The following is a 12,619-nucleotide window of genomic DNA, read 5'->3' as shown; positions in this document are numbered from 1 at the left end:
ATACCATCAACAAACAACTGGAAATTTAAAGTATGTTCAGAAATTTTAAGGAAAAAAAAGCCAAAATGTCCAACAAGAAATAGGTAAACTATAATCTATTAACAGAATACTGTACTACCCTTAAAACAAGTAGGAAAAAAGGATCATATACTTTACATCAGTATTTCTGAGAATCTTTAAATTGATACCATCTTTTCCTTTTAAATAAACAAAATCTCATTTTCTATTCCCACTCCAGCCCATCTTAAGATCAGAACATGTCTGTTTCTTCTCGATTAGCTGGAGAGAAGAGGGGAAAAAAAGAAGAGAAAACTAAACATTGAATACTTTTTGAACACATCAAAATTTCATCATTCATTATAGAATAATATTAAGTAAAAGTGGCAGAAAATAGAATTACAAACATATGAGCTATATATACATATAAAACAATGGAAAGGAATTTGAATGTAGTTTTCTTCTTAAATTTACTTTGGGAGGTGAAAAGACTTATTACATTTAGAATAGTGAACTGAAACTCTGGGTATCTAGATCCTAATCCCTGCTCAGTTTTAGAAGCTTTCCAAAACTTTTTAGATCTCAAGAGTCTCAACAGTAAATTTAAGAACTGGATTAAATTCTTTTTTGGGCTTTCTATTCTAATTTTCCATGGCTTACTCTGTTATCATACTTGGCAAGGATATGCTCTATTAGTTTTTTATGTGGTACCAAGTACACTGTACCTTTATTATGACTCTCTAAAAACTGCCATGACAATCAGGATCCATTATCCACATTCAGTACCTTTCTCCAGGCCTCCCATATCATTTGTTTAAAGGCCATTTTAATCCAGGAATTCAGTTCCACTCCTAGGTGTTTCTTCTACAGAAATACAGTGCTAGAAAGTAAAGTATGTACAAAGAAGTGTATGCAAATGTTTATTGTAGCATAGCTAGTAAAATAATAAAAAATGGAAATAATCTAAATTTCCATCAATAGGGATTAATCAAATAAATTTTAGCATTGCCATGTAATAAACAACTGTTTGAAAGAGGCAGATCTATACATACTGCCTGAAAGGTAGCAGACTTTATCCTCTGAGCAAATTACTGAATTTCTCCAACATCCAGCTCTTGAAAGCCAGGGGCTAATAATACCTAACTCTAAATGTTGTTGTTAAAGATTAAATAGATAATATATGTGAAAGCCTAGCACAGTGCATTGCATGAGCAGATATTTCCTCCATCCTTCAAACACTATAAAATCTTCCTAATTGGCTTCTCTGGCTCTAATCTCAACAAGATTCTTCAAGCCATCCCAGACAACGGCTTTCCTAAAACATCATTCTAAAAAATTTTCTCTTGCCCAAACACTTGCCTACCAGAAAAAAAATGTAAACCTCACGTAGCATAACCATCACACAACAGGTCTACTTTACCTTTAAACCCTACCCCACTCCCATACTTCCCAAACAGAAGTCTATCATGCTACCCTTACAAGTCTCCTCACTGTCACTTGAAGGTGCAGTGTACATTACCACTTTCATGACTCTTCTGATTTCCAGATGCAATTCCCAACCTCCCACTTCTATCCCATCCGAACCTATTCATACTTCAAGTTCATACTGCAGTCTCATCTTCCATAGAGCCATTTTCAATTCTCTCATCTCCCTAATCTGTTTCCTTTGAATACTGTCTTGGAATGATTTTAATATTCACACACACATCCAGAGACCCTAACTGAAAGCAGTCATCAATTTGAAATATATGTGCTATGAAGGAAGTAGATGGTCAATAATTACTTGAGGAATGAGATAAACAACAGTCTTTACATAAGCGAATACTTTTTTCTTTTGTAATTTGTTTAATGGAAATGTCTAAAGTAATTTCTAGTATATTTCCCAGGCTTTCATAATGTAACCAGACAACTTAAAGATCATGATAGAGCAAAAGACCTATAGTGCCTATAGCTACAGTTTCATACAAATTTTGTAAGTTTCATACAAATTTTAATTTTATTAATATCCCCTTTTATGTGCTAATTTGAGTTTGCATACAATTCCTATAAAGCAAAGAATCTCTTTATATAATACTCCCAGTACTTCATAATTTTTATTAAGTTTTTGATTAAATGTCTCTTCTACAGTATGAACACCAAGCACAGCATCTAAAGATAAAAACTGCAAGACTCCTTTAAATGTCCCTAATTCTCTAACCATCAAATTGTATCTCCTAAGCTTGTGCTTTTTATTTATTTTCTTTTTTTAGGATTTCTAGATTCCATGGAAGGAGGAAGACAGGACGAAGGGAAGTTTTGTCTTATTTCTTAACATCAAACCCTTCCTCTACATTTTCAAGTTTAGCCCTATCCTAATTCTTAACCATCACCCCAGATTGTTTCAGCATCAGCCTAAAAATGTAGTCATCTCCTTTTCAGAACCCAAGAGTTACAAAGAATCTTCACTCAATCAAAATAAAACTCACAGTACATGCACCCCAATGTTCATAGCAGCATTTTTTACAACAGCCAAGACATGGAAGCAATCTAAATGTCCATCAACAGATGAATGGATAAAGAAAATGTGCTGTGTGTGTATGTGTATATATGTATACATACACATACTATATATAGGAATACTATTCAACGATAAAGAGAAATGAAACGTCACTGGCAACAACACTGACAGACTTAGAGATAATCATATCAAGTGTAATAAGTCGGTCAGAGAAAGACAAATATCATATGTCACTTATGCATGGAATCTAAAAAAATAATGTAAATGAACTTATTTACAAAAGAGAAAGATTCAGACATAGAAAACAAACTTATGGTTACCGGAGGGAGGGGAAAGGAGTGATAAATTGGAAGTCTGGGATTGGCTGATATGAACTACTACATACAAAACAGATAAACAACAAGGTCCTACTGTTACAGCACAGAGAACTTCATTCAATGGCTTGTAGTAACCTGTAATGAAAAAGAATATGGAAAAGAATGTGTGTGTGTGTGTATATATGTGTTTGTATATATATATAAACATACACACACACACACATAAAACTGAATCACTATGCTGCACACCAGAAACTAACACAACATTGTAAATCAACAATACTTCAATATAAAAAGGGGAGGGGAACTAAAAAAAAAAAAAAAACTCACAGTTAACTGGTTTTAAGATCCCCTACCAACTGCAATTCTCCTAACGGAGCGCTCTTCGCCTTCTCTAACCAAAACCTTTCTGTGCAAAATTAAGAAATCTATTCATCATCCAGCAAAGAACTGCAAACACTGCCAAAGTTTAACAAGAAATTTGCTCCATTTGAACTAACCTTCTACCCTCCCTACTCCCATAAAATTCTGCTACACTTCTTACTCAATAAATTCTCAATTCAACCACAATTGCCTAAAGTTACTTCAACAAGTCTCCCTTCCACCCTGATGTGCTAGTTAGCTAGGTTTGCTCAATATAATAAAACTTATAAAGGGCATCTCAAAGGTTCAAAAATATAAATCCATTACAAGTCCACTCAATCTTATATTTTAATAACACACAATTCCCTAATATGAATAAAGTCTAATCTTTTTTATAAATTAAATATTTATAGAAATATCTGTTTAAATATTTTAAACTGCTTTTTCATTAATAAAGCATTGTCCTTTTACTCATTACAAATATTGTCCTGAGATTTCATTTTATTTTCACAGATAAAACTATCAAAAGCCATGTGATAATGGAAATGATGAGAAATAATTTTTTTTTAAGGTAAGAGAATAAAAGAACTAGTCTTACCATAATGGAAATAAATCTACTTTCCTGTGATGGATTAAGTATTACTCTGGAATTGAGTTTTACACTATTTTATCTTCATACAGAAAACATGTTATTAAGTAATTGTTATTGTTAAAGTTTTGGTTAAAGCAATTGTATTAACTCATTTTTGACTGCTGGATTTTCTCCAGAATGGATGAGATAACATAAAAAGGAAACATCTGGATTTTTATGATCCCAGAATGTATGGGCATACATACACCACCCCTAACCTTTTGGGTGTCACAAGAGAAAAGGGAACAGATAACCAAAGGCAATGCAAAAATGACAGAAGTACTTTTCACTATTCCCAAGGCATCTCCTACAGGGAATATAGTGATGATCATAAAAGAGAAAGAGATGTTCCACCCCTTTCCCAACTCAAAATGTTGGCAAAACTAGAGCAAAGAGAAGAGAGGCTAAGGTGAGGAAAACTAACTTGACAATTTAATTAGTATGTCTCCAAAACAAACAATGGGTCCTGGTGTACTAGATGGTAGCCAATGTTAACCTCAATCAATACACAAGTCTGGGTACAAAATAAGCCTGCACTTTCCAATGAGACAAAGGTTAACAGTTAGCAGGCTACTAGCCTATTGCTATACAAACAAAACCTACCCTTTTATATTCAAGGCACTGCTATCACATTCCAAAGGCTCTTCAAACTCAAATCAAAAATACTGCCTCTCTCTTGCTCCAAGTTAGCTGCTCCTCTGCCTGTATTACTTATTACCATTAATATTTACCAGGATCCATCTAATCTTCTAGCATGTTTTCTAACTAGTGATTTGTTTTAAAAACTGTAATAGTATCTATTTCTCTTTCCTTTTTAAATCAATACATATTCATATATGTATCCATATAAACATTTATGCATGTTTATATTTTACTTTAAAATGGAGTAATTTAAGAGCTTTCAAGTGAACATGTCTGCTAATGGATGCAGAAAAATGTGTCATTACTTCATCTTTTTAACAAATGGTGTTGGTACATTTTGATATCCACTTGCGAGAAAAAAAATTGAACTTCAATCCCTATCTTGCACTAAATACAAAAATTTATTCAAATTGGACCCCAGATATTAATGTAAAAATCTCAAAAACTTCTAGGAGAAAACTTTTATAACCATGCATCAGGCAAAGATTTCTTAGACACAACACAAAAAGCACAATCCAGAAAGAACGAATTGAAAAAACTGACTTCATCAATATTAAAAACTAATACTCTGTAAAAGACACTATAAAGAGAAAAGACAACCCAAAAACTAGAAAAAAAAAATTTTAAATCACGTATCTTATAAATAACTTGTATCAAGAATATACATAGAACTCTCAAAAAAAGTATATAGAACTCTCAAAACTCAGTAATAAAAAAAAACAATTAAAAAAAACACCAAAAGATGTGAACACACACTTCAACAAGATATACAGAGAGCAAATAAATACTTCAAAAAATGCTCAGTATGACTAGTCATCAGGGAAATGTAAATTTAAAACTTAATGGGATACCACTACACATCAACTAGAACACCTAAAGCTGACCATGTGTTGGAGAGCAGGGAGAAACTGGAACTTTCTACACTGCAGGTTGAAATGTAAAATGGAACAACCATGTTACAAAACAGTTTGGCAGTTTCTTAAAAAGTTTACCACAGAAGTACCATATGATCCAGCTCTTCCACTCGTAGGTATTTATTTAACAGAAATAAAACCATATGCCTGTACAGACTTATACACAAATGTTCAGAGCAGCTTTATCTTTGAGCCAAAAACTGGAAACGATCCAAATGTCCATCAACAGGTGAATGGATACACTAATTGTGGTATACTATATACAACTACCCAGCAACAAATAGGAACAAATTACTAAGATACATTACAGCATGGATGACTGTGAAAGTAATCATGCTGAGTAAGAACCCAGGCAAAAAAAATATGCTGTATATTAAACTCAAGAAAATGCAGACTATTTTATACTGATGCAAAGCAGATGAGTAGCTGCCTAGGGTAGAGGAGGAGACAGGAGAGAGGATTCCAAAGGTGCACTAGAAAATTTTTAGAGGTAATAGCTATATTCATTATCTCAATTATGGTAATAATTTCACAGGTATATACATATATCACAATTTATCAAACTGTACACTTAAATATGTGTGGTTTATTGTACGTAAATTATAACATAATAAAGCTATTAAAATCATTAATAACAAAAAAAGTTAATTTTCTGTTTTTGGAAGATTTCTTAAGAAAGGATATAAGTCATAAAATATCAAGATCTGCCTAAAAAAGAAACTGAAAAATTAAAATTGGGTCCAGTAGATCCTGACGATACACTACATCAACGGTTAGAACACATCAAATATAAATAAATACGCACACACACAAACATATCCATGATTTCACAATTCTTTAAAAAGAAAACTTACCACTTTCAGAGTGAGAGAATCAATTCATTTTTTTAAACACTGGTATATTAAGAGAAAGAATTACATATTTATCTTACCTTCCCTATAATACACTATCCTTAGGTAACCAAACAGTAGATATGCAAGTGTCTCTTTACAGCTAATAAATGACAGAATTAGAATACTATCATGTTGAACTAGTAAATCTAAACATTGTGTATAAATGGCTGCTAATTTCCCAAAAAGAGAAATATACTTTCTGATCAAAGAACATACCATTGCCTATAATAATCTTGCCAAAAAATTTTTTAAAATGCATTCAAATGAAATCTTATCAAACCTCTAAATCCAACTAATTTACTGGAAATAGGGACAGAATACATTAAATCTTCAATTTTTATAAAAGATACTTGAAAGACCTATCTATCAACCAATTAATTGCAATGTAGGGACCTTTCTATACAGAGGCTGACTGAGAATATTTTAAATCTTTAAAACATAACCACAAAACTACTGAGCAATTTCTGAGACCATTGGGAATCTGAACACTGATTATTTAATCAGTTCAACTTAATATTAAGGAATTGTTTTTAGGTGTTATAATAGCATTATACTTACATTTAAAAAAAAGACTATCTTTTAGACACATACTAGTATATTTACAGATTACATTTAGAAACTGCTTCCAAATAATATGAGAATGGAGGAGTGGGAATATAAACGAAATAACATTATCAATGAGTTGATCATTTTTGAAGCTAGGTAATAACTAGAGAAGGGTTCAATATTCCATTTGGTCCGATTTAGCATTGTTGAATTTTCTATAATGAAAAGTTTAAAAGATAACTTGTTGAACTCACTTTGTAACTTTCTTATGTACATACATACAAAAATCCAAAATAAATAAAATTGGTTTAGGCCAAATTTTCTCTCCTATTGTCCTTGTCCTTTTTGATAAGGAAGTTATATTAGCTTCAAAATCTAAACTGGGTAAAACTGCCTCTTTTCCTGTTCTCTGACAGTTTAAATGAGGTATGAACAATCTGTATAAAGGTTTAGGTGAACTCTGTAAAACCATGTGGGCCTGACAGTTGTATGTGGAAGGGAGAGGTATATTTTTAATTACTCATTGTCTTTACTGATACTACATTCAGGATTTAAATTTATCTTGAGTCAGTTTTGTTTAGTTTATTTTTCTAGAAAATAGCCAATTTCATCTGTCCTTTGTCATTCTCGAATGTACTGTCATATATTTATAAATGTAATGAAGGTATTGACAGAAAAAATATATACAATGTTCATAAAGGATTGTGTACTGACTGACTACATTTAAAAGAAAATACATTTTGAAACTTGTTCTGCTATGAACAAATATATCTTTTTATTATGCTCTTGGTTTTTAAGTTAAGCTTCTTAATGCATAAATTTGCAATGGATTAAAAAAAGTATTATCATAAAATTTTTTCTACTATATTTATAGTTATGTTTCCATTCTTATATTTTCAGTAACATTTTTTGTGTCTTCTCTTTTTCCTAAATACATTTCAGTAGCTCATCATTTTATTAGCCTTTTCAAAGGATTAGATTTTTATTTCATTCTTAAGCCCCTCTTTTGTTTCTTCACTTTCTGTTCTTAACTTCTATTCTTAGCATTACCATTTTCTTTGGTCTACTTTCTTTGGGTTTCTTATATTTAATACTTAGCTCACTCATTTCAATTTCTCTTTTCACATACACACATTTAAACCGATGAATTAGTCTCTTTAGTACTAACTTACCTGCATTCAAAAGGTTTGATATGTGATGTTTTATTTTGTTTTGGTTTCTGCAGAAGTGTAATTTCCATGGTCATTTCTTCTATAACCCATTAACTATTTTAAAAGTTTTGAATTTCTAAATATAACAATGTTTTAGCTTTTGATTTGTAATTACGTTGCATTGTGGGTTGCATGATTATCTTTCATTTGCTATAGCTTGCTTCATGACTTAGTACGTGGTCAAATTTCATATATGTTGTGTGTACTTAAAAAATGTATATGATCTAATTATTAGTTTCAGGGTTCTAAAGTGTTCATTAGCTCAAGGTTGTTAACTCTTTTATTCAAATTTTCCTCTTGACTAATATTTTATTTACTTGGTGTATTAATTATCAAGAGATGTATTAAAATATTGATTGTAAGGTTGTTCATTTATCATTGTCAATTTTTCTCTTTATATATCTGAAGTTATGCTTTACATACACACAAGTTCATGACATTTACTTTTTCCTAGAAATACTTCAGTCTTCCTAGTGAATTATCTCATTCCTAGTAAATGAATCTCTTAATCCTTGCTAATGCTTTTGCCTTAGTCTTATTTTTCTTAAACTTATCTATGACAGCTTTTGGGGGGGGGGGTGGTTCTTGTGTTAGAATATTTTAAACATATACTGATAAACAGCAACGTAACTGTTTGCTACCTTTTGAAAAAAATCCCACCCTGGAGTCTCCACGTTTTCTCAGGTAAGTTTAGTCTGCTTATATTTATTCTGATAACTGATACAGTTGAAATTATTTCTACCATCTTATTTTGTTTTTAATATACTATACGTTTTCCCTCTTTTTAAAGTTTTCCTTAAAATTTGAACAGGATTATTTGAAAGCAGAATCAATTTTATTACTCCCTTTCTAAATAGGACCTCAGAAAGCTTAGTCTGACCACTACCCCTTCTGTCATATGCATTGTTTTCTAGTGTAGTATTTAAGTTACTTATTGTGTTGTTTTATATAATCAGGTTGTACTGTCTATATGTTTACAAATTTCTTTGCTACCTTTGAATCTCGCATCCCCTTCTATATTCTGGGCTTAATTTCCTCCTACTAAAGTTCAACTACCTTAAAGCAGTTCTTTCAGTAAGGGTCTTTGAGCAGTAAACTCTCCATCTCCAACTGAAAATACACTTATGTCTACCTCATTTTACAATGATAGTTTAGAGTTATTTTATTTATTCTTGGCACTTTAAAGATATTAATCTATTGATTTTTAACCTCAATTCACACTGTTGATAAATCTGCTAAATTGTCTAATTGTTGTTCAGTTATAAATGACTTGTCTTCTCTCTCTGGTTCCTTTATTCCTTTCTCTTTATATTTAACATCCAGTAATTTCACTAGGGTATACTGAGTTGTCCATATTTTTTTTACTTATAAACTGTCTATTTTTAAGCACAGCCACAGGAAAAAAAAGTGATGAGACTATTTTCTTAATTCTTCCAAAGACTTCAGAACTAAATACCATGCTATATGTACGGGGCATTAATTCATTGTATACAGTGGATGCCCTAGGGCAATGGTTCTCAAACTTTAGTGTGCAACAAAAACACCCTGGGAGCCTACTAAATACAGACCACTGGACTCCACCCAAGTTTTCTGATTCAGTAGGTCTGGGGTCCTACCACAAGTGTGAATTTCTAACTACTTTCCATGTGATGCTGATACTGCTAGTCAGGGGATCAGGCTTTAAGAACCACTGCCTTAGAGATTAGGGGTAATTATCTCATGGAGTCCTCACTAAGGAGGACTATAGGAGTTTATTCTGCTCCTTAGATCTAGAGATTAGTATTTATCATCAATCTAAAAATTTTTAGCTTTAAATATTACGTTCTCCCATTTCTTCTCAGAGAATTTTTCAAAATTTCATTATACTCGTATTACCTCTACCTAGAAAACAATGTCCATTAGGCCTCTCACAGGCCTGACAAACTCCTACTTATCTTCTCAAGAGGTCCAATATCATCTCCTCCAGGAAGATTTCCCCAAACTACTTAAGAGTTAATTGCTCCCTTACCTATTCTCTCTCAGCACTTTGTACAAACATCAACAATTACTTTTCACCCTTTTAATTACTATCTTCCTTTATAAGTTATTTCAGACAATAACTTAATCATTATCTTTAAATCCCCATAGTACATACCCAAGTGTTTGTTAAATACATAAACATGTAGCCTAAATAGAATTTTTCTTTAGACTTCACAGACTTTTTCTATGAGGATGTATATTTACATTCTAAGACTTTTCATGTCTGTTTTCACCTGCACTTTCAAAGGAACCAATGAGAGTAAATGGCACCTGGTTTTGTTCTCACATTTCTAAACAAAATACCTCAAGGAATCAAAGCAAAGATTATGTCCCTGTAAGATTTTATATCTGCAATGTCAGTACAACCAACAGAACACTGAAGAGGTAATCAAATCTAAGAGCTCAAAAATCTTCACAGAAAAAAAGGACTCTCACTGTATTTCTTATACAAGCCTACTTGGTTTACTTGTTTATTTAAAATACTGATGTGAATATTACGAATTATGAGAAGATTCCTCTCATTATTTATTAAAACACCCAATAATTCAGAAAAATCCCCTTACAAAGCTATACACCATACAAAGAGAACTACACTAAGTGGTTCTCTCCAGGGGCAGAGACTGAGAGTGTGAGGTCTTTTCACTTACTATTTTTCACATGTGTCAGCATCATCTGATTTTTTTTTAAATGTTATAGATTACTGTAGCAATCAGAAAAATATAATGAAAAGTGAAAAAAGCCGTCTCCTATGTTATGCTATTGTAGAAAAAAGTTTGATTATGAAGCTATTTTAATATATTATTCTTACCAGATTTAAGACCTGAAATTTTGAAGATGGCACTTGGTTTCCCATTCGTGACAAATCCTAAGAGTTGCCATACTGGAATTCCATTTGAATCAGGATAGGAAAAGTAGACAGATCCTCCCATTCCCTCAGGAAATGGGATTGTTCCCAGCATAAAAACCACAACATGGTTGATACTTTCATAATCAGGCAAGTCAAAAACAAATTTATCCTCTGCCACTTGTTGTGCAGCTGTCTGCACCTAGAAAATAAGAAACTTGTCTTAGTTCAATAGTTTGGTAAGTTTCTATAGCTCTTTTAGTATTGCTGTAAGCACTGTAAACAACTAGTCATTATACCAAGACTAACAACAGGTCAATCTGATAGTCTAATCATGGAATTACGAAACACACCAGAAAGAGTGCTAATTTTAATAGAAAACCTAAAAATATATAGCCTTAAAAATGATTTAATGAATGTAGTATTTTAAAAACATAACTAAGTTATTTCAGAAGTGCCCTGAAAGGATTTTACTTATATAAATAAATCATTACAGCTTCAGAATGTTATAAAAATGAAAGATTGTTCAAACACCATGCCACTGAAGAATTATCTTCTAGTTTGAACCTCAGGAAACTAAAATGGGTAAGCAATCCAGAAGTAATTACAGGCAAACCTCATTATTTGCAGATTCTATATTTGTCATTTTGCCTACTCACTAAAATAATACTTGTAACCCCCAAATCATTAAACCCTCCGATTTAAATACAGAGAATAAAACAAAGGAAGAACATAAATATATTAAACTAAACTACCTATATTAGTATTAAATTCAATTTCACCAGTTTTTTGCATGCACATAATCTTAAAACACATATAAAATTATGTTATTTATAAGTCTTGAATAATCGTCAGGCAAAATAAATATTTCTTAAATGTCAGTTCTGTCAAAGGCACCACTCTCTGTCAACCTGAATTATGACACTCTAATCCTCAACTTTAGGGAAAAAGTTGTCCCTTAAGAAAAATTTTCAAGTAATGAAAACTGAGTTCATGACTGTAGATAAAGTGGATTTTTCTAGTAAAAGAATAATGTAGTTAAGTGTTGAAGTATCCCTAGGTCTATTCGCCCTTTATCTTGATTAATATGTTTTAATGCTCCAGAAGTAAGAGTCCACTATGGGCAAAAAACCTTGTCATGTAGGAACCTCTATTGGAGATACATTACAGAGGTTAGGTTAATAGACACAGGTATTTCTACAACTAAATTCCTACCAAATTAGTTGACAACATGGATTCCATACGGCCTTTCTATTCTTTAGAAAAACACACATTTTATATGTCTTCCATTAATGACACTCATCTGAGACCCACACTCATCCCAGGCTGGACCTTTCATTTTTCCTATCAAGACCAGGGGCAATCCAAAGTTATCTCACCAGTATTATCAATTACTACCATCACCAAAAGGGGCTTCCCAGTCACTCAAGAGACAGACAATAAATTTTCTGAGCTATAGCCAATTTATCTCTGTGGTTCCTTAAAACTGTGTACAGAATACATTATCAAAAATTGACTTAAAAAATAACTAAACAATTCAACAAAGGGGCTGCAACGTTGAACAAAGCAAGGAGAGAAAAATGAAAAAAAAGAATTCTAGGCAAAGGAATCGGTTCTGAAATGGATTTCCGAGTGATTTCTAAGGAAGCAAGCGAGATTCACCCTCCGGATTTTTCCTTAACAATTCCAGGTACTTCTAACAATTAAGCAAGGATGGTTATCTCTTTTTACCAATAAGGAAACTC

At 32.1% G+C, this 12,619-nt stretch overlaps 1 protein-coding gene across 2 annotated transcripts in view; it reads right to left on the bottom strand.

The window, feature by feature from the left end:
* The window catches only part of HIKESHI (heat shock protein nuclear import factor hikeshi), a 28,717-nt gene that overhangs the window by 15,230 nt on the left and 868 nt on the right, over window positions 1–12,619 (bottom strand). The window contains exon 2 of one of the 2 annotated variants that reach the window (XM_006189538.2): window positions 10,839–11,076. In XM_006189538.2, coding sequence (XP_006189600.1) covers window positions 10,839–11,076 — 238 coding nt within the window. Of the gene's footprint in view, window positions 1–10,838; window positions 11,077–12,619 lie in introns of those variants that run through there. The other variant, XM_032488851.1, reaches the window with a different exon arrangement.

This window comes from Camelus ferus, chromosome 10 (assembly GCF_009834535.1).
Source record: "Camelus ferus isolate YT-003-E chromosome 10, BCGSAC_Cfer_1.0, whole genome shotgun sequence".
NCBI lineage: Eukaryota > Metazoa > Chordata > Mammalia > Artiodactyla > Camelidae > Camelus > Camelus ferus.
Note: the sequence above shows the minus strand (reverse complement) of the source record. Positions and strands in the feature narration are given on the sequence as shown.